The 22,893-nt window shown below is 44.6% G+C and overlaps 3 protein-coding genes across 3 annotated transcripts; all 3 read left to right on the top strand.

The window, feature by feature from the left end:
* Positions 1 to 454: 454 nt before the first annotated feature.
* MONOS_1868 (uncharacterized protein) lies at positions 455 to 7,711 on the top strand (the record flags this gene model as incomplete). The annotated part of the gene is made up of 1 exon (XM_067871721.1): positions 455 to 7,711. One exon carries the CDS (start codon positions 455 to 457, stop codon positions 7,709 to 7,711), a length of 7,257 nt encoding a protein of 2,418 aa, XP_067727645.1.
* A 1,814-nt stretch (positions 7,712 to 9,525) lies between these two features.
* Positions 9,526 to 12,507, top strand: MONOS_1867 (uncharacterized protein; the record flags this gene model as incomplete). Its single annotated transcript, XM_067871710.1, has 1 exon — positions 9,526 to 12,507. One exon carries the CDS (start codon positions 9,526 to 9,528, stop codon positions 12,505 to 12,507), a length of 2,982 nt encoding a protein of 993 aa, XP_067727644.1.
* A 69-nt stretch (positions 12,508 to 12,576) lies between these two features.
* MONOS_1866 (uncharacterized protein) lies at positions 12,577 to 21,837 on the top strand (the record flags this gene model as incomplete). Its single annotated transcript, XM_067871699.1, has 1 exon — positions 12,577 to 21,837. One exon carries the CDS (start codon positions 12,577 to 12,579, stop codon positions 21,835 to 21,837), a length of 9,261 nt encoding a protein of 3,086 aa, XP_067727643.1.
* Positions 21,838 to 22,893: the final 1,056 nt, after the last annotated feature.

Below are 22,893 nucleotides of genomic sequence, written 5' to 3'. Positions count from 1 at the left end.
AAACCCAGGACGTTCAAGATGAAACACTTCATACACAAGATAATAGTTTGTTTCGCCAACGAAAAAGGAGATTTTTCTTGAGACTTCACAGATTTCACAAAAATCAACCAACAGACTCGAGTAAGCAGTTGACAATAGAACTTTTACCAGAACCCAAACAACCATTTCATCCTGTTCTTCGACAGTTAGATACAAAGGAATCACATTCAATTTCAATTCGCTTTCTTCAAAATGGAATGAAAATAGTAAACAATTATATTATAAAAAGAATAATAGGAAGAGGTGCTTTTGGGAAAGTTGTTATATGTGAAGATTCTCAAACTGGAAAGCGATTTGTTTGCTCAAAAATTATCATTTTTTTGAATATTAAATAGATTTTTTGCAAAATTTTTAGGCAATGAAAATACTGAAAAAGACATTGTTGTCTCGTTCGTTAAACAGAAGTCAAACAAGAATGGATCGGTTGAATCATGAAATTCGGATTATGAGACTTCTTCATCATCCAAACATTGTTCGCCTTCATGAAGTCATTTCCAATGGATCTCATCCAAAGCTGTATTTAATTCTAACTCTCTGTGAAGGAGGACCTCTTGTCGGGCAGCAGACAAAGATTGAGCCATTCCCTCCAGAAGTGTGCCGCATTTGGTTTCGGGAGATACTCTCAGCAGTTCATCATGTGCACTCACACCACATTGTGCATCGAGACATCAAACCAGAAAACATTCTTTTGACTGCCGATGGACATGCGATGCTGGCTGATTTTGGATCTGCCGTTGAATTAGACGACGTTTCCTCAGCTGATTTTCCTGCATTGTATCCGGTGACAAGTGGAAGCGCACCACCAACAACTTCTGCATCATCCTCCTCTTCATCTTCTTCCTCTTCCCTTCCCTCCTCTTCCTCTTCCTCCTCCCTCTCCCTCCACACCTCCTCCTCCACCGCCAAGCTGCTCCAGACACAGGGCACTGCTGCCTTTGTGTCGCCTGAAGAGATCATCACCCTCAGACGCCTGGCAGATGACCACGACGACTCCTTCATCTCTCCCTCTGCCCTGCCAATCACTGCCCCCGCTGCCTCTGCAAAGGATGGGTGCTTCTTCTCCCCTTCCTGCACCCCTTGCTCTGTTAACCCCTATTCTTCTTCTTGTTCCACATCGCTATCATCATCATCATCATCTGCACCTTCTTCTTCTTCTTCATCTTCTTCTTCTTCAAACCCATCTTCAACTCCTGGTGTAGCTTGCTCCTCCATCCACTCGTGTTATTCAACTTGCTCCTGTTTCTCTCTTCTTTCTCTTTGCAATGCACCTTCCTCTTCTTCCTCCTCCTCGTCTTCTTCCTCTTCCTTCTCCCCTTCCTTTCCCCCCTCCTGTCTGTACAATGAAGACGCCATCGACTCCTTCAATGGCTACAAAGCAGACATGTGGTCTGTTGGTGTCTCGCTCTATTTGTGTGTGTGTGGAATCCTTCCATTCATCTCCCACTCCACTCGCTCTCTTTACGACAAGATCCTCCACCAGCCGTTGGGATTCAACACACCTTCTCTTTCGCCTTCACCTCATTCTTCTTCTTCTGCTTCTGCTTCTTCTTCTTCTTTATCGCCATCTTCTTCCTCATCCACCTCCTCCTCTTCCAGGTTCCCTTCCATCCCCCTCCAACTGCAGCACTTCCTTCTTTCTCTCATCTGCCGCTCTTCTTCTCAGCGCCTCTCCTCTTTCGAGGCAATGCAGCACCCTTGGCTGTGGGAGAGGGAAGTGGGGACTGCTAAGAAGAAGAAGAAGAAGAAGGGGAAGGAGAAAAAAAAGATTAAAAAGGAGAAGGAGAAGAAGAAGATGATGATGAAGGAAAAGGTGAATGGAGAAAACTTATCTGAAACGTGTTCGCCTTCTGTTGGAAGCATTTCTGTGTCAAAAAAGCCAGAAAATGGAGAGAATTCAATGAAGAATGAGGCAAAAAAAGAGAAAGAAGAAATCAACAGTGCAGAAGACATCAGAGGGATGATGGCTTCATTGGAAAGTGACTGGGAAGAAGAATTAGATAGAAGAATAGAAGAAGCAGAGGAGGAGGGGGAGGAAGAGGAGGAGGGGCATAAGCTGAGTGAAAGAGAAGAACTGGCTCTGTTTGAAAGGTGGTTGGCTGACTGGAGGCTGAAGATATGTGCGACGACGAACTTTGTGGCGAATTCGATAAAGCAGACAATAAATTTGGAGGAGAAGGAGAAGGAGAGAGAGAAAGAGAAAATTACAAATACAATGAAAACAAAGCCATCTTCTTCTTCTTCTTCTTCTTCTTCTTCTTCCATTTCTCCTTTTTCTTCAGTGACTGCATCGCAATCAACTCCAACATCTTCTTTTCTTCCATCCAAACACCCCTCTTTTATTCCCCCTTTTTCTATGAAATCTCAATTCCCCACTCAAAACAACGCTTTTTCTTCTCTTTCTACAAAACCTTTGACTAAAACACATGCTTCTTCTTTCCTTTCTTCTTCAAATTCTTCAGTTTCAGCAAATTCTTCCTCTTTTTCACCCCCTTTCTCTTCTTCCTCTTCTTCTCCTTCTTCTCTTTCTTCTTCTAATCTTTCCTCTTTGTGTCTCCTCACCTCGTCCAACCCTCCCTTCCAGTCACAAATTGTCATCTGCTTTTCTCCTTCTTTGAATTCTCCTGTTTCTTCACTCCATCATCAGCATCAGCATCTACATCATCAACCACACCCTCTTCTTCAATTGCATCCACATCAAAAAGAAAAAACAAATAAAATGGATAACAAGGCAAAAGAGAATGAACAACATGATTGGATTCAAAATAATCAAAACATAACAGCCACTGCATCGTTTTCACCTTCTCCATCTTCTTCTTCTTCTTTTATCACATCATCTTCCAACTCACAAACATCTGCTTTGTTTCCTTCTTCATTTCATTTTGCTTCTTCTTATTCATCCACATTGTCTGCTAATCCCATTGATCCTTCTTATCCTTCTTCTTCTTCTTCTTCTTCCGTTCCTTCCTTTTTCTCTATCACACCCACCAATTCATCATCATCATCATTTATTTCTTCTTTCTCTACCTCAACCTCTTCTTCTTCTCCTTCTCCTTCCTTTCCTTCCTCTTCTTCTTCTTCTCTTTCCTCTTCCTCTTCATATCCGTCTGATTCCTCACAACTTCCTGTCTTCTCCCCTCAGCCAGTTATTCCTCACAGAACTTCTGTTTGGATGGACTGCGCAATAAGCAATGCTAATCAACAGGATTTATCAACGTTTCCTTCTTCTTCTTCTTCTTCTAATCCTTTTTATCCTTCTTCTTCTTTATCTTCTTCATTGCCTTCCTCTTCTTCTTATAATCCTTCATCAACATTTCATTCTTCTTCCTCTTCTTCTTCTTGTCCTCCCAATTCATTTGATGTTATTTCTTCTCCTTCTTCAAATGAATCAGACAACAGCATCATTTCGGTTGCTTCTTCAAAACACCCTTCTGTCTTTTCTTCTTCTTCTTCTTCTTCTAATCCACTCCAGTCATCGAACAATAACTATCACATCATGCTTCCTTATCCTGAACCTTCTTCTTCTTCTTCCTCTTCCTCTTCCTCTTCTTCAATGAATCCACCTCGCAATTCTCGTCGCCTGTCTGTCTGCCCTCTCTCCACTCCTCCTCTTCTTCCTTCTTCTTATCTCTTAAACTCCCAGCCTTTAGCTTACAACACAAACAATTCATCTTCATTGCCTTTTTCTTCATTGCCTTCATCATCATCATCATCATCTTCTTCTTCTTCTTCTTCTTCTCATTCTCCTCTTCCAGTCACAATCATCTCAACATCATCAACATCTTCCTCTTCATTTTCTCCTTCTCCTTCCTCCTCTTCCTCCTCTTCCTCCTCTTCCTCCTCTTCTTCCTCTTCTTCCTCTTCCTCTTCCTCTTCCTCTTCCTCTCTCTCACCCATTTCCTCCCTCCAACCTCAAATCCAACCACTTCAGTCAGATAATTCATACAACCCACTCAACAACACACTCCACCCCATCCACCACACACGCCATTCTTCCTCTGCTCAGTCTGCTCTTCTCTCTTGTCGCGTCCCTTCTGCCATTCCTTCTTCGCTTCCCCTCAATTCTTCCACTACCCTCATAGCTGATCCGTCTTTTCCTTCTTCTTCCTCTTCCTCTTCCTCTTCCTCCTCTTCTTCTTCTCCTTCTTCTTCTCTTTGTTCCCCCGCTATTTCTCCGCACCCTGCTATTTCTCCGGACTCACTTTCTTCTTTTGCCTCGTTCTCGTCTTATTCACCACAATCACCTGTTTCTGACACGTCTGTCATAACAGTTGGTCCAAGACAGCTATTTGTGACTCCTTCATCATCGTCATCATCATCTTCTTCTTCTTCTTCCTCAATCACTTCAAATGACAATGGAAATTTAGCTTCTTTGCCTTCTTCTTTAGCTTCTTCTTCATCATCATCGAAAGCAGCATCTGCCACTTCTTCTTCGCCAGCTTCTGATCTTTTTGTTTCTCCCTTTTCAGCTCAATCATCAGAATCCGCTGAATCCACCCCTCTTTCCCTGTCCTCACAGAACGAGCAGTCGCAAATAGGAAGTTATTCAAAAGACATGCCATTGGGTGTGGATGACAGGGGGTTTGACAGAGAGGGTATTGTGCTGGTGGAAGGAGAAGAGCTGCTGGAGGATGGAATAGGGGAGATGGAGATGGAAATGGAGATGGAAGAGGAGGAAGAAGAAGAGGAGGAGGAGGAGGAAGAAGAAGAAGAGGAAACAGAAGAGGAGGAAGAGGAAGAAGAAGAAGAAGAAGGTGCAATGGATGAATATGTATTCACAAGGAGGAAAAAACAGGATGAGAAGGGTTCTGTTGCATTGTCTGGAGATGTCAATAACAGAGTGAAAGAAACTGATTTTGAAGAAGAAGAAGAAGAAGAAGAAGAAAGGAAGAAAAAAGGAAGTTTTTCAAAAAACAATAAAACAACTAAGAATGCAGATAACAGCAAGAGCAAGAAGAAATCCAAACACAAAGCAAAAGAAAACAACATTTCAGAAGAAGAAGTCGAAGACGAAGGAGAAGAAGAAAATGATGATAAAGATGAAGAAGAAGATTACATTGAAGAAGAAGATTATGAAGAAGAAGAAGAAGAAGAAGCAATTCCTCCTCTCACATCTTTGTCTCATCCACTCCAGCGAGGCAGAGCAACAGCGCTGTACAATGCGCTGATGACTGCCCAGCACAAAGAGAACATGCACATCGGATTTGTCCCTTCTGCCTCTGCCCTTCCTCTGCTGCTGGCAGAAGCACAGGAGGAGCAGAGGAAGAAGGAGAAGGAGAAAGAAGAAGAAGAAGAAAAGGGAAAGTTATCTAAAAGTGGAAATAAAAAGAAGAAGAAGATTTTCTCTTATTCTTTTTCTTCATCTTCTTCTTCTTCCTCAAAAGCAGCTAAAAAGAAAGCAATGCCATCCACACCAGCCAAAAACAGAGTCACAAGTAACATTTCTTCTCAAACAACATCTTATCCATTCACCACAACTGATGATGCCTCACATATCACTAACACCTCCTTCACTCATTCTTCTCTTAATGATCCACTTGACTCGCCCTCTGTGATTGCATCAGCTGTCTCAAGGCAAATGGAAGAGGAAGAGCAAAAAGTGAATAATGAAATGCATATTGACTTGTCTGCACAGTGCTTGGTGGCAAAACTGGCAGGCGTGGAGCCATTGAGGAAGATGTGCAGGGCAATAAAGAAGAAGAAGAAGAAGAAGAAGAAAGGGAAGGGGATGAAGGGGAAGAAAGGAGAGAAAGGGAAGGGGAAAGAGAAGAAAGAGAAGAATATGGAGGTGTTGAATGTGAAAGACGAGAAAGAAGACATTTCAACAGCAACATCTTCTTCTTCTTTCACTCAAAACAATGCAAACTTCAACAAAACATCATCATCTTCAACTTCTTCCTCTTCCTCTTCCTCCTCCTCATCAACCAACAAATTCCCAAATGCATCAACAAGCAGCAAAGCCAGTGAATTCACCCGGATGTTGACTCAACTTCACAAAGTGCCAAACAAACAGACACAAAACTCCATTCATCTTCATCCTCCTCCTCCTCCACCACCACCACATGTCACAATCGGAGCTACTCTTTCAATGATGTCATTCAACCCATCCTCTGCTTCTCTGTCTTCTGTCGCCACTTACGATTCATCTCCTTCTCCTTCATCATCTTCTTCTTCCTCTTCCTCTTCCTCTTCCTCCTCAAATTTATCTTCCCCTTCCCCTTCTCCTTCCCCTTCTGTTTCTGTTTCTGTTTCTGTTTCTCTCTCCTCTTCTTCTGCTTATCCTTCTCCTCTCTTCCCCTTCTCCTCTGCCTCTTCTCCTCCTTTTTCTGCCATTTCGCCTTCTCCTGCTCTTCCCCTCACTCCACACAGCACTTCTTCTCTTCTTCCTCCTTCACAATATGCTCAATCATCATCTGCCTATCAAACTTCTCCTTTCTCTTCTGATTTTTCTAATTCTTCTTCTTCCTCTTCCTCTTCCTCTTCCTCTTCCTCTTCTTCTGCATCATCATCAACTTCATCCTCTTCTTCTCCTTTTCCTTCTTCTTCTCGTTCTTCTTCTTCTTCTTCTTCTATCTCTCCACTTCCAGTTCAATCCAATCAACCAACTACAGATCAATACACAAATCCCATCAAACTCATTGATTCTTCTCTTCAATCAGCTTCTTCTCTTCTCTCCACTCCATCTTCTCACACAATCCTTTCTGATACACTTCCTCAAGTTCCCATTCAATCAAATGAATGTTCTTCTCAGCCAATCGCATCTTCATTTGCATCTTCATTCACATCCACAAAAACAGAACAAGAAGTGGCTAGTGAATCGATTGATCCTTCTCGTTCAACACATCTTCAAACAGAACATGAAAAACTCTCATTTGAACAGGAGAAATCATCTCCTTCTCTTCAATTCGCATTTTCTTCTTCCTCCTCTCCTTCTTCTTCTTCTTCTTCTTCTTCTTCTTCTTCTTCTTCTTCTTCTTCTTCTTCTTCTTCTTCTTCTTCAGCAGCAGTTGATCGCTCTCTTCCAGACATCCATCTTCATTTGTCAGACTCCTCCCCTGCCCATTCTGCTCCTGTTCTTCTTCCTTTCTCTTTTTCCTCTGTGCTCGAAAATGCAACCCAAGAACCATCACACTTGAATCATTCATCTTCTGAAGAGGGGAATGGAGTGAGTGGAGAAGGAAGTGACATTAAAATCTCAAATTGCGATGATGATGATGATGATTATGACAGACATAATGTTAATAACAATATTCTTCTCACATCTGTTGTGGATCCATTGGTTCATATGGATGATGAGAAACAAGCTTCTTCATCTGTTTCTTTGCCTTTTCCTTTAAATTCTTCTTCTTCTTCCTCTTCCAACTTCCCCAAAATAAACATTCAAAGCAGCAAGCCAGAAGAAGTACCATCTGCCTCCTCATTGCCTTCTTCTCCTCTTTCATTGGTTCCTTCTGTGCCCAATTCCAGAAACAATAATTCTTCTCACCCAACTTCAAATGCTCCTCTCCATTCAACCGAATGCTCTTCTCTCTATGACTCTTCTGCTGCCCAGTCCTCCCCCGGCTCTCCTTCCTCTTTCGCAACTTTCTCTGTCTGCTCGCCTTTTTCTGTTAGATCGCTCACCGTTCATTCTTTGTCCCCTCACAGCGGCGTTGTATCGCCTAAACAGTGTTAGCTTTGTTAATGCACAGTTTATTTGGTGTTTCAAAAGATGATTGATTGAGAAACATGTTTTCTTAATGTTTTCTTCCTTTTTTTATTTATTTGTTTGTTTGTTTGTTTCATGACAGATGCTACTACTAGTAAAAGATATAAGATTTGAATCATTTTGTTGTTCATTTTTAAATATCGCTGGAATTGATTTTTTTCATTTGCTTGAAAAATGTTTAACTATTATTAATCATAAAATATATTTCAATACAAATTTTTGTTTCACAACTACCTTCACGTACATTTTAATGTGAATTTGTACGATGCATTTCAAGCTAATTTCATTGTGCAACTCTGCAGAAATGTGAAATTACAAGTTAATCAAATAGAACAGTTTGCAGAAACATAGCATTTAAAACACAGCAGGAAATGAGAAATACATGCACACTTATTAAACGGTAACAAACGCTATACTTCTTAGAAGAACAAATGACTGGTTATTCACCAAAATTGAAATATCAATGATGAAAAATTTTGCAATGGGTAAAGCTCAAAATGTAAATCGTTTATTTCAAGAGCAGCAAGTACGCAAAAACAAAGTTAGCCAGATTTTATGTTACTCATATTTTTCTTACAACACTTTTCGGAAGGGTTTGCTTGAAAACTGCTTGATGGAACAATTAAATGACAATATTTATTCATGCCTTGAATTCTGCACACAAATTTCAAATTTGCATAACGAATTAAAAACCGAAACAGAAAAGATATGTGTCTTTGCGCATCGAGTTGTTTTATTGATTTAATCGTTTATTCAGCGAACACTTGGACAAAGCAATAATATCAAGAGAATTGAACTTCATCTTGAAAGATCAGACGCTCACACATTTCATTTGCATAGGCATTCAAAAGGAAAGTTGCGCCTACACTCACGGCAGCTACAACTATTGATGCTACAAATTGGAACAAAAGGATTTTTATCAGAAATAAATCCATGAAATGAAAAATTATTTTGAGATGTCTTCGCGAACTTTCGCAATAATGAAAATTACACTTGAATATTTATTTGAATTTCTTAAAATTATCAGCCTAATCTGTTCATAATATTTTTCACGAATTGATTGCATATGAGTTTGACTGGAGCAAAAAAGTGTCAGCATCAAAGAACGAGAACATGACATATTCTCAAAAAGTTTCAAACAGATTCGAGCAATCTTCTATGATCATCGATTGAACGCGTAGAACAATAAAGTGAAGATTTGATTTGGAGGAGAAACAGAGACTTTCCTAGTCCTCATTCTATCTCAAAAGAGCTGGAAAGCAATACGAACATGCATATCCAATTGATATTCCTTTCCATTCACACTGATTGCAACACTAAAAATGAAAAAAAATACAGAAATCAAAAAGTGCAAATTGTTGTTCAAAATGTTCCGCAAGCCAAACATTGTATTTTTGCTATCTCCAGAATTTTTTTGATTTCAAAGTCTGTTTTGAAGCAATTCATTTTTTACAGAAAAACTAATAAATTTTATTGTGTTATTTTTGATAGATATTCAGATGCCTGTTCGAGGAATTCGATTAAAATGAATATTACAAAAGCCAAACGAAGAATGGAATGATTTTTTCGAAGAGAGAAAATCACATAAATTTAAAAGAAATTCAAAAAAAAAAGTTTGAAGCAACGATTATATGAAAATGCAAATGGAATGGAACGAAAGATAGAAATCAATGAAATTGACAAGATACAGAAAAAGGCATGATCCCACCCATTTTATTTTTCAGTTTTCCGTTTTTTATTTTTTAAAACTCTTGTTTCTGATTTTGAAGAAAGATAAAGGAATGATCATTTTTGGTATTGCAATCTTTGTGATCGCCATTGTTTCATCAACAGAAGGGAAAGGAAGATACTCATCTGATAATCAGTCAATGACTGATTTCAATGAAATCGAAAAAAAGACGAATGCGATCGGTTCAGAATTTGCTTCTGTGTCTGCAAATGAAAGAATAAGAAACAAATTTTTGAGAGATATTATGAAGAATGAAATGCTAAAGGTTGCGAAAGTTGTCCCACCAGGCGAAGAAAAGGGAATTTTTGTGGTGAAGAATTCGAGTGTGCACTTTGAAGGATTGGTGATTGAATGTTCAAAGAATGCTTATACTTTGAAAGCGAACGACAGGTCGCTGATAGAGCTTTTTGGTTGTGAAATTGGAGGGATGGATCTGAGCAAAAAGTCATTTGGAGTTGGAAGCGGGAAGGCAATTATGGAAAATGTTTCAATGATACCAACAAGAGACTTTGGTTGCCTGGAGGCACCGCTGATTGAAGGAAAAGAGTATTTGGAGTTTGTTTTGAGAGAATCTGTATTTGTTGATGCGATAATTGGAATGAAAGAGTCTTCACTTTTGTGTGGTGGATCGTTTGGATATGTCAGCGTGATAGAAAGCAACTTCAAGAACATCACAAGAGGAAGAGCAGAAAATAGAAAACAGGAAGAACTGAAGCTTTTCACAGAGACATGTGAAGTGTCAAGCAGTTATTTTGTGGACTGCTTCCAGCCATATTACGGAACAGTGGTGGCACCATCGAGGATTTCGTTCAGCTGCAAAAATACATCATATGTGGGCTGTGCCAACAGTGCAGTCGAAGAGAAAAACCAGACATTCAATGAAAGAAAAGTGTTTAATGAAGGAGACATAAAAATGATTGACTGTTTCTTCAAATGCACATCGCCAACAAACAGCGGTGGGGCTCTTACAATTTCTGGTGAATCAACAACATGCGAATTATTGCGATGTTGGTTCAATGAATGCTCTTGTGGAAATGAAAATCAAAATTACATATATCATGGAGGATGCGCTTTTATTGGAAACATATTGAACATCACAATTTTTGACACAAATGCATCAAATTCAAATTGTTCTTATGTCTGTGGAGGAATTCATTTAAGAGGATCAAGAAATTATCAAGTTAAATGTTGCTGCATTTTGAATTGCTCTGCGCAGTTTTACAGTTCTCTTAGCATTTACGAAGATAAGTCTGGAACAGTCTCTTCTTGCATCATAAAGAATGGAAATGCTTCGATCAATGCTGGAGGACTCAACTACTGGTCAGGCTATGGAAATCCATTAACAAGTGATTGCATGATCAGCAATTGTCATGCCAATTATTTAGGAGCTTTGAGTTATCATCAAACAGGAAGTCCAATTGATGCATGCATTGCCTTCCTATTTTTCAGTGGTAATTCGTTGAATGTGGAAAATGCTGGAGTTGATATTTCGATTCATGATATTTGGATCGGAATTATCAAAGATGAAGATGTTAAGTGTTGTTATTCAACAAGTACCAATCTCCGAGCCACAGCTGGCGGAGTGAACAAAACCGTATGGCTGCCAAGTCCACCATCAGCGAGTAATTCGTTTGCAGAGTTGTATGTGAGCTGGAGAAGAGGAGAAGACACAGCCGGGTGGGGCGATCGCACAAGGCCGTTCAAAACAGTGAAGCATGCGCTGAGTGTGAGAGAGAGGCGGAAGATAACAGTGGTGGAGGGAGAATACCGAGAAATGAGTGTGAATGTTGGGGAATGCACAATGGTGTTTGATGGGGATCGAAGAGACAACTCGAAAGTGATATCTGAGAGGGTGACGGCAGGGTCTGGGCTGTTTGAAGTGACAAGTGGAGAATTGAGGATGAGCAAGTTCAGTGTGATTCACAACTCGAGCTCATCGGCAGGATCGAGTGTGGTGAAGATGACTGGAAAGGGAGTTGTGGAGGCGAAGGAGTGTGTGTTTCAAAGCGAGTCAGAAGCACAGGCAAACCCATTTCAGGTGGGATTTGTGGAAGTGAGCGATGGGGTTGCGAAGTTTGCAGACTGCTTGTTTGCGAACATCGAGCTGAGGAGCACTGCGATGGTTGTGTGTGGGTCTGTTGGGAATGTGGAGTTTGTGCGAACAGAGTTTGACAGGGTTGTGCGCAATGAAGGGAATGGGTCAGTGATGGATGTGAGGGTTGGGGATGGAGAATGTCTGGAGGTAATGGAATGGAAGTTGGTTGGGTGTGCGTGCAGAGATGGGAATGGTGGGGGATTGATGGTGAGGTTGCAGCCAGGCGGGGTTGTGATTGTTGGGAACTCGAGTGCAAAGACAACTACAACAGAGTTTGGGAAGTGTCGAGCAGAGAAGAGGGAAAAAGAAAGAGGGGTTGGGGGAGGGATGATGATCGACTGTGCAGGAGGGGGAAGAGATTTTATGTTTGTGATGGTGAAGATGTGGGAGAATGAAGGGGTGCATGGGAAGAATGTGTTTGTGGTTGGAGCAGAACTTGGGGGAATGTGTGAAAAGGAGAGGTTTGGGTTTGCAGTGGATGAGGGGAATCTGGAGGAGGTGATGGGGTTTGATGCGAGGGAGATAGGAGCAGCTGTGCCGATTGTTCTGTTCTGGCGGACATTTCCGACAACTGTGGTTGTGAGCGGCAGGGCAGGCGTGGATCACGTGATGTGTGGATTTGGGATGGCACCGTGCTCGACAATGGAGTATGCAAAGGCGACACATTTCAGATCGTCAGTGCGGCGGATGCAGCTGGAGCAGCCGTATGAGTTTGAGGGAGGGATGGTGTTTGAGGGGAATGGGTATGAGGTGTCTGTGAAGAGCAAGGGGACGCAGATCAGAGTGGCTGGGGGTGGAGCAGCACAGGGATGTGGGCTGGTGGAGACACGGATCTCGACGCGATTCACCAATATCACATTCAGTCTTTGCGGGAGTCTTTCAGGGAGCCAATCGTTTGTGTGCTGCACAGAAAAGGAGCTTGTGCTGCATGACTGTTGAGTGGTGAGCGAGAGGGCAGGAGTGGCTGTTGGATACAGTTTCTGTGTGGTGGTTGGTGGCAAGGTGAACATGACGCGGTTCAGTGCAAGTGGTGTTGTGTTTGGGGAAGGGTGGCTGCTGAGTGTGTGTGGGAGTGGGACAAGCGGGCTCGTTGATGGAACAGTGGTGAGTGGGACAAGGAGCGGCACACAGGAGGGGATATTTGCAGTGAGGGAGATGGGGAGCTTGGTGATGCAGAACAGCAGAGTGGAGGCTGTAGGCGAGTGCAGCAGCAGTGCTGTGTGGTGTGGAGGGGGCGGGAGTGTTCGGGTGGAGAGCACAAACATCACGGGGATGGAGAAGGTGAGTGGAGACGGGTGTGGTGTGCATGTTGAGAGGCAGGCTGGGAAGACAAATGAAGTTGTGATGTTCAACTGCACACTGAGGAATTGTGGGGTGGAGATGGAAAAGAGAGGAGGAGGAGGGGTGTATGGAGAGGTGGGAGAGACGAGCCAGATGAGTTTGGAGCAATGTACATTTGGAGGGTGCACTGCACCAGTGATGGGAAAGAAAGGGAAAGGAGGCGGAGTGTATCTGGTGCTGGAGAGTGTTGGATCTGAATTTGTTATAAAGCAGCCAGTGTTTGAGGATAACAGGGCAGAGCATGGGAGGAATGTGTTTGTGGTGTCTCCATCGCTGCGAGAGAGCATTGTTTTGGAGCGACTGCCATTCTTTGAAGCAGTTGGAGAGGAGCTTGATGTGAACGAGATGGAAGGAGTTGAGGAGGCAGAGCAAAATGTTGTGATCCCGCTGGGGTATTATCTGCTGGCACCTCCTGTGGCTGTGTATGTGTCGGAGAGCGGGACAGACACGACAGCGTGTGGGTTCAGGAGCTACATGTGCAGGAGTGTGGGGTATTCGCTGGGGCGGATTGTGGGAAAGCAGAAAATGGTGGAGATTGTGTCTGGGGTGAGTGTGGATGAGGATCTTGTGCTGGACAGTGTGGATGGATATGTTGTGAGGGGTTCTGTGAAAGGAGTGGGGATGAAGATGGTTGGGGATGGGAGCGGAGGGAGTGGGATGGTTGAGGTGCTAGGAGCGGTGGAGATGCGGAAGCTTGAGTTTGTGCTGGAGGAAACACTGAATGGAATTAAGGAGGGAGTGTTTTTGATTGGGTTTGTTACAGCGAGTGGGTTGTTTGAGGAGTGCAAAGCTGTCCGTGATGAGAACGTGGATCATTGTGAGTTTGGACTGTTTGTGGTGGAAAGAGGTTCGTTGACGGTGGTTGAGATGGAGATATGCTCGGTTGTGTTTTCCACGTTTGGGGGTGTTGTTGTTGGGAGTGGAGGATGTGCGGAGGTGAGGGGGATGAAGGCGAGCATGGTTGGAGGGGAAGGGGCAAAGGGGATGTTTGAGTGTTTGGGAAAGGGTGAGCTGAAGATGAGGAATTGCAGTGTGAGCGGGTGGAGCAGCACTGGGTGTGGCGTGGTTGGGGATCGACATGGAAAGTTGGTGGAGGTGAAGAACAGTTCGTTCAGTGGAGTGGTGATTGAGGGAGGAGATGGAGGAATAGTGAGCATGGCTGTTGGGGATGGGGAGGTGGCAGTGGTGAGTGAGGTGAAAATTGAAGGATGCAAAACGAGAAGAGGGAACGGAGGAGGGATGTGGGTTGAGGTGAGTGGGAGCGGATCATTGAGTGTGGGAAGCACAGAGACAGAGGCAGAGACAGTGATGAGGATGTGTGAGGCAGAGAAAGGGGATGGAGAAGGAGGATATGGGGGAGGGATGTATTTGGAGTGTGTGAATGGAGGGAGCGACTTTTCAGTGTTTGGGGTGAAATTTGAGGAAGGAGAGAAAAAGAACCATGGGGCGAGTGGAGGGGACAATGTGTATGTTAAGGGATGGGATCTGGTGAAACTGGTCAGAAGAGAAAAGATGGATCTGGAAATGCCTGGAGAGGAAGGAAGGCTGGGAGAGTTTGAGGGGTATGATGTTGAGCGGAGCATGACAGTTCCGCTTGCAGTGTTTGTGGGAGAATGGATGGCTCCGGTGTATGTGGGAGGAGAAAGTGGGGTTGACTATCCGCTTTGCGGGTATGAGTGGTATCCGTGCAGCACTATTGGGTTTGCGGGGGAGGTGCGAAGTGTGCAGGGGAAGGCTGATGTGGTGCTGCAGGAATCGTTTGTGTTTTTGGAGAGGATGGTGCTTGCAGGAGAAGGAGAGATGGAGATTAATGGAGGAGAGGGAAAGAGGGAGATTATTGTTGAGAAGGATGGAAGTGAGGCAGGGGATGGGCTGATTGAGGTGAACAAGGGTGTTGGGGTGAGCCGGGTGGTGTTTTGTGTGCCTTCGAGTTTTGAGTGTGAGCGAAAGAGTCTGTTTGTGTGCAAAGAGAAGGAGCTGACACTGAGGGAATGCGGGATGAAGATGAGGGTGAGTGGAGAAAAGTGCATGTATTCGTTTGTTGTGGTGATTGGAGGGAAGGTGAGTGTGGAGGAGCTGAGTGTTGAAAATGTTGAGTTTGAAGGGAAAGGGCTGATGGAGTTTGATGGGGAAGGGGTATGTGGGGCGATTGAGGGGATGGAGCTTGAGGGGGTGAAAACAGTTGGTGCCTCTGGACTTGTTGTTGGGAGAAAGGCAGAAGAAGTGGTGATAGGGAACTCGAGTGTGGTGGGTGGAGAGCAGGAGGACAGCGGTGTGGTTGTGGTGGAAGAGAAGTGCTCGTTGAAGATGAGGAATGTGAGTGTGAGGCAGATGAAGCGCCGGATGGGGAATGGGGGGATGATGGTGTGGAAGGTGGGGAATGGGAAGGTGGTGGATATGAAGAACTGCACGCTGACAGAGGGGAGCACAGGGAGAGGGATCAGAGGGGGAGGGTGCTATGTGGAGGTATTTGCGGGAGGGACTCTGCTGTGCCAGGAGAGCACAGTGAGCTGGTGCCTGGCTCCATCAGAGAGCGGGTTTGGAGGAGGGATGTATGTGTGGTTCCGGAGTGTGGAGATGAAATATGGGATGAAGGATATGGGATTCAGCGAGAATTCGGCAAGTGCAGGGCGGGATGTGTTTGTGGTGTGTACAGAGCCGCGAGTTGCGCTGAATGTGCAGTATTGGAGTGGGACGACGAGGGAAGAGGAGGATGAAGAGGCGCGAAAGAGATTGTGGGTGGTTGATGGAGAGCCAGCAGTGGATGTGAGCCAATCGATATTTGTGTATCTGTATCCATCGCTGGACGAGGTGGTGTTTGTGGAAGCAGGAGGAAGGAGTGATGATGTGTGCGGGTTTTCAGAGACGCCGTGTGACACAGTGGAGCGAGGGTTTGGACGGATGGGGGAGACGAAGTTTGTGCTGCAGGTGAAGAGCGAGGCAACGCTGAATGGTTCTATCAATCGGCATGGGAAGTCACTGACGATTCGGGGAAGTAACACGAAGGGGGTGATGAATGTTGGGAGGATGGGGCATGTGGAGGTTGTGGAAGGAGGGGAGCAAGCATCGCTTGTTCTGAGCAAGCTTGTTGTGAGGCTGCCAGCAGAGTCAGAGAAGGAAGAGTTTGTGGAGATGAGTGTTGGGGTTGTGATGATTGTTGACTGCGAGTTTGAAGGGGAAGAAAGCGAGGAAGGAAGTGGATCTTCAGTGGCTGGTGTGTGGGTGGGGAGTGTGAAAGGCGGAGAGATGCAGATTGAGCGTGTGACAGTGAGAGGGATTGAGTTTTGTGGAGGAGGGATTGTGAATGTGGAGGGTGGAAGAGTGGAGCTGGGGTTTGTCACGGTGGAGGATGTGAAGACAAATGAAGAAGGGATGATTGTTGGAGAGAAGGGATCGGAGATGGAAATGAGTGGGATCACGATGGAAAGATGCGAGATGGGGATGGGGAGCGGGGTTGTTGTGAAGCGAGGGAAGAGATGCAGAGTGGGAAACAATTCGCTATTTTCAGCGTGTATATCTGAAGAAGGGGATGGAGGAGGATTGAAGTGTGAGGTTGCAGAAGGCGGAGTAGTTGTTATTGAGAACAGCACATTTGAGGGATGCGATGCAAGGGGGAATGAAGGGAAAGGAGGAGGGATGTATATGAGTGTTGTTGGGGAGAGCAGGGCAGATTGCTTTGTGGTGAAGGGGTGCATGTTTGAGAGGAACAGGGCAGGGGAAGGGGCAGATATGTTTGTAGTGTGTGAGGATTTGAATGCAACAGTCCTTCCGAAACGGTTTGAGATGGAGCTTGTGGGTGAAGCTGGGGAAAGCAAAGTGGAGCTGCGAGGGAGGGACAATGGAAGATTTGCAAGGGAGAGTGTTGATTTGCTTCTGTTTCTGGTGAAGTTCAGCGGAGATGAGGTGCATGTGTCGGAAGGGCGCGGGATGGATGTTCTGGGGTGTGGGAAAGAGGAGATTGCATGTGAGACGCTTTGGTGTGGGATTGGGCATCTGAAGGAAGAGAGTGTGCAAGAAGAGCAGAAGGTTGTGGTGAGCGATAGATGTGTGGTGAGTGACTGCTTTGTGTTTGAGCGAGGAACAAATATATGTGGGCCTGAGACAGAAGAAGCAAAGCAGGCGAAGATGCATGTTGAATCGGAGCTGAAGAGCGATGGATATGACGCTGTGATGTGGAGTGGTGAGCGCCTGAGTGTGAGAATGTTTGTGATAAGTCTTCCGCAGGTGTTTGGAAGTGGGCAAAGCATGGTTCTGGGAACAGAAGGCGGGGTGGTGAATGTTTCGAATGTGGGGTTTGAGTGGAGAGAGAGCGGGGTTGTTGGATACAGGGTTGTGAGCACGCTGAAGGGGATGCTGAATGTGCAGAACTGCTCTGTCAGGGGAGCATCGTTTGAGAATGTGCCATTTGCTGTGCATTCGAGTGTTGTTGTGGAGAGCTTGGAGGCGGATGGTATTGCAAGTGAGGGAAGCAGAGCAGGGGGAGTGATGGAGATTGAGCTGAGTGGAGAAGAGAAGGCTGTGTTGAGAAGCATGAATGCAACGGGATGCAAATGTTCTGTGAGCGAAGGAAGAGGAGGGTTTGTGCATGTAAATGGAAGCGAAGCGAGGAGTGCATCCCTGGTGACACTGCGAGGAGTTGTGTTTGAGGGAAATGAAGCATGGAAGGGGAAGAATGTGTATCTGGAGTGTGTTGATCTGAATGGGAGTGTAAATGAGGAGACATTTGTGTTTGAATTTGGTGAGATGGAGAAAGACAGCAACCTATTTGTTGGGAGCGATGGGATCCACAAGGATACAGATTTGTTCCGATTCCTGGTTGGATATGAAAACTGGACAGTGCATGTGTCGTGGAGCGGGCATGATGTGAAGCGATGTGGAAGCGAGGCAGATCCGTGCCACACGTTCTGGAAGGCGATGGGGCAGATGGAGGCGGGACAGGGAAAGAGGAAGATGGTGATTGGGGAAAAGAGCGAGATTAGTGAGGAGTATAAGGTGAGAGACTTTGAAGTGGTGTCTTTTGGAGGAAGGGATGAAAAGAGGGTGAAAAGTGAAATGGTGTTCGGGATGGGGGAAGGAGGGAAGGGCGGGCATCTGGAAGGAGAGGGAAATCTGGAGCTGTCATATCTTGCATTGAGTGCAATGGCAGGATTTGCAAACGAAGAAGGGTCTCTGATAACCAGCAGGAGTGGGGTGCTGATGATGAAGGAATGTGAGCTATCGTGGGATGGTGGGCGAGACAGCGTAATGGAGGTATCGTTTGTGCAGGCAGTTCGAGGGCAGATGGTGCTGGAGGATATTCGAGCAGATTCGGTGTCAGCAGGAAAGAGCATGATTGTTGCGAGCCACGAAGTGTCTGTGCAGGTGAGGGAGATGAAAATGAGCTCGTGCAATATAAGCTCGGGGAGTGTGATTGAGGTGGTTGCTTCATCAGCATCAACAATATCAAGAGCAGACCTTGGAGTGGAAGCAGGAGGGAGAAAGCAGCAAAAGGAGAGGAACAGCGAAGAGCGGGGACTGGTGGTGAATGGATCAGAGTTTGAGTTTGTGAAGGGAGCAGGAGATGGAAGCCGGGTAGTGAGCTATTTGGACTGGATGGGAAAGGGGTTGGAGCTGGTGAATTGTGTGTTCATAGGGTGTGAAGGGGCTGGGAATGAGAAAGGAGGAGCGATTTTTGTGGAGGTCGGGGCAGAAGGATGGTATGGGCTGCGAGGGTGCAGGGTGGAGAAATGCGGTTGCTCGACTGAGAAGGGGCGGGGAGGTGGGATGTATGTGCGGACAGACGGGGCAGGGAAGCTGGGGATGCTGATTGCTCCGAAGAAGTTTGAGGCGAACACAGCGTTTGCAGGGCGGGATGTGTTTGTGGAGTGCGACAATCTGCGGAGGCAGATCAACGAGACGCACTTCCGGATGAGCTTTGACGAGGATGTGTTTGTGCGGCAGAATGCGATCTTGGGGATTGACCGGAGCGAGCAGTCGAGGGAGCCAATGGATCTGCTGGATCTGATTCTTGTGTATCAGGCAGACACGATTATTGTGAGTTCTGCGGAAGGGAGGAACGGTGAGGACAAACGGCAGTGTGGGATTGTGGAGCAGCCGTGCCTGAGTGTCGGGTATGGGCTGACGCATGTGTCGCACAAGGTGGACAGCAGGCTGATTGTGGATGGGAAGAGTGTGGTGGATCGTGAGATGGTGTTTGAGGAGGTGAGTGTGTTGTCGCGAGGAAGGGCAGCAGCAGAGATGGCGATTGCTGGGCAGATTGAGGGGGAGAGGAGGAGGGTGGTTGAGTGCCGAGGAGCAGTGGAGATGAGGCTGTTGGCATTCCGGTTTGCAGAAATGATGGAAGGAGGGCATTGTGTTCTGTTTGGATGCACAGAGGGGAGTGTGTCGTTGGAAGGATGCGAGTTCAGCCCAGTGGAAGGAGCAGATGCTTCAGTAATGCATCTGACTCTGATCGAGGCATCGGGGGCTGAGGTGTATATTTCTGATGTGAAGGTGGCTAAGCTGGAAGTGGAGTGTGTCTGTGAGGTGGAAGGGGTTGGGATGTCTGGGAATGTTGTATTTGAGAGGCTGAAAGTGGAAGAGGTGAAGGTGGGGAGGCGTGCAATGGGGCTGAGCTGGCAGGCAGGTGGAAGGCAGGAAGGGATGGGCAGCTGCGAAGTGTTGCTTTGCTCGCTGGGAAATGTGTCGTTTGGAGATGAAGAAGGGAGAATTGCAGAGCTTGATGTTGGAGGGTGTTTGGTGGAGGTGTTCAACAGCACGTTTGTGAATGAGTGGAAGGGGAAAAGACAGGGGGAGCTTGCTCTGTTTGGGCATTGCACTGACATGAAGATTGTTTCATGTTTGTTCTATGGTGGGAAAGGGAGCGAGGAGAATGGAAGTGAGGAGGAGGAAAAAGTTTTGTTTGGATTGAGCGAGGTGTGTAAATGGAATGGGTCAGTGGTTGAGCTTAAAGGGAGTGCTGGGGTTATGAGGGATACGAGAGTGGAAAAAAGTGGAGCTGGAGGGTTGTTGGTGGATGGCGGGAAAGTGAGAGTGGAGAAAGGAGAGTTTGTGGAGAACAAAGTGCACATTGCCGGATATGTGTCTGTTCGGAGGAATGTTCGGTGTGGCGGAGGCGGAGAGGTGGATTTGAGGAGCTTAAAAGGGGGAGATGGAGCGAAAGAGAACAGCTCACTGTGGATTCTGGAAGAAGGGTGCAGTTTGCTGGGGATTGCAGCTGAGCGAGCATCACCGCTGTTCATCCCAGAGCTGGAAGAGGTGGAGATGAAAGAAGAAGGAGAGAACATGCATCTCATCGCAAAGGGAGAGCTTCTGCTCCCGTGCAATCTATCTCTGAAGATGATTTTCAGGAGAGGTGATGAAGAAGCGACTGAGGGATATGAGTTTGATGAAGAGGGATTTGTGTGGGAGAAGGAAGCGCATGCAAGGATTCCTCTGTTGAATGTGATAGAAGCAGATGAGGAAATTGAAATATCATGTTTTGTGATGTTTGGCAGTGTGACTGCTCCATCACACACAAGATCTGTTGTTTTGAAGAATAGAAGTGAGCCCATGGTTAACGGAGATGATAAGATTGTTGAAGGAGAGAAAGAAGGGAAATCAATATGGCCTGTAATTGTAATTATAATGGCTGTTGTTCTTTTGATTATTCTGATAATTGCAGTGATTTCAACTGTTCGATGGAGAAAGCAAAAGAGAAGAACAGAGGAACTGGAAGTGATTGTTGAAGATTCAGTGAAGAAGGATCCGAAGGCATTTGAGATGGTGACGATGGAGATGTCTCCAGAAGAGCAGTGGAGGAGAGCAGAAAGAGAGGCTGAGAAGAAGAATGAGGAAAGGATAAAGAAGAGAGTGTATGATTCAAATATGGAACATTCTGAGTCGTCAGAGCATCTTCTGTCTGAGAGTGGATCTACTGAATACATCCTGGGGAAAGATTCAGACAAGATTCCAGAATGGATGCTGGAGAAAGTTGAGGAAGAAGATGACATTTCGAGAAAGAGAACATCATCTCCATCCATTTCATCCACTTCAACCGCAGACACTTCAGATACAGAATCCACATTTGTTCGCATGGAAGATGCTTGTCCAACCACATCATCAATGTCGAATCTGGTGGATGCAATGGCCTGCTCGTCTCCTCATGAAAAGCTGATTGTGGATCTGAGGGATTCTTTGTTCATGCTGCTCCATGGGAGGAACGAGAAGAAGGAGATGGCGATTGGAAGTCTTCAAGAGAGGGAACAGACAGCTGCCCAGATCCTGTTCTGGGTGGCTAACCTTGCTCTCCACTCATTTGATGAAATGGAAAATCCCCTTCAATCATTAGCCAATTTGAGTCCCCACATTGTGCTGTTCTCCGAGCATATGGTCATTTGCATTGTGATGCATTCAGACCTTTTATCAGATGATACAGATTCATCCTCTATCTCATCATCAACCGTTGTGACATCTGCCAGTGATGATGAGGATGACTCTCTTCCCTCATCAGCTTTTGAGGATGAAGATAGCTTCAAAAAAGAGTGTTTGAGGTGGAAGGCGCCTGAGCTGCTTATCAACAAGAAGATGGGAGCGACAAAAGAATCTGTCTCATTCTCGATAGGGATGATGCTGTGGGAGTGCTTGACATTGGATATTCCGTTTGGGGAGTATGAAGCAGAAATAGCTGGAGATAAGATCGTGAAAGGAGAGAGACCAAGTTTGGATGCAATTCAAAGCTCAAAACATTTGCAAGCAGTTATTTCGTGCACTTCGGGGAATTCTGAAGACAGACCCACATTGGCTGATCTGAAGCGTCACTTTATCCAGTGCTTCCCATCAAATGCAGTGCTGATCACAATTTCAGATGCCATTATCGATGAAGAAGGATCAGACGATGAACAAGTAGCCAATGATAACAACGAAACCTGTGGACAATCGGAGTCTTGAAACAGGTTGATTTTGAAACTGCACATTTCTGGAATGAGGTAATATATTTAAATAGGCAAAGGAATAGCAAGTTTATTGATTTCGATGATTCAACGTATGCTTAAAAAGATTAGCCATTGCTGGAAGTTGTTTTTCAATAAGATACAAATCGTTTCGTTCTTGAAGAAAGAATATTTTTTCAACAGAGAATTTCATGAATAATCAGGAATCGTTTCATCATTATTATCAGAAGTGGTATCGTCTTTCAATTATTATCATAATATTATTGAATTTTTCAGAATATTTTCCCCATTTTCCAAGCTCAATGAAAATGGAATTTGATTATTATTCTCGGAGAAAAGATCAGATATGGACAGATTTTTGCTTGTTCTTTCATCGAAAATGCAAATGTTTTGAAGTTCATGTGTTTTGATAGGGCGTTCCAAAATTGAGTGTCTTTATTTCTCAAGGGAGTCATAATTAAATTTGACATTTCTTGCTCTTTCACTTCAGTTTTCAAAAGTCAAAATTTTAAAATTGAATAGCACATATCAATGGAAATAATCAAATTATAGACAAATTTGATAAGTCATTTTTTAGAACACATTTTATCTATTGGAGCCAAAATTTTTCAGGGTTGTATTGATTGATACTTTTTGAAATTGAACCTAGGGTGGTTTTTTTATCTGGACATTTTTTTTATCCGGACAAAATTTTTTATTATGAATAATTTCTTCCCACTTTTTGGATATTTTATCATATTTTTAATATATAAGGAAAAGTCGGCAGTTAGAAATTTTGATTAATTACGATTCCTAATTTCTGATGGGGGAGACGATGGGAAGGCTAGCTCCTCCATCTCTGATTTGTGCCTCACCTGAGGAGATTAGGTAATAGCAAGGAGTATAGCTAGGTTAGAATTTAATCGAATAAATTTTATTGATTTTTTTTCATTACAAAATAAATTTTTTTATCATGAGTGTCATCAAAAACAAAACAGAACAAGGATTGTTAAACATTCGAAATCAAATGATGTCATTTAATTACAGGCAAATTAAAAATCGATTAGTGCGTATA

This window comes from Monocercomonoides exilis (assembly GCF_001643675.1).
Source record: "Monocercomonoides exilis strain PA203 chromosome Unknown scaffold22-1379369, whole genome shotgun sequence".
NCBI classification, from domain to species: Eukaryota; Preaxostyla; order Oxymonadida; family Polymastigidae; genus Monocercomonoides; species Monocercomonoides exilis.
This window is presented reverse-complemented; position numbering and strand designations above follow the sequence as displayed.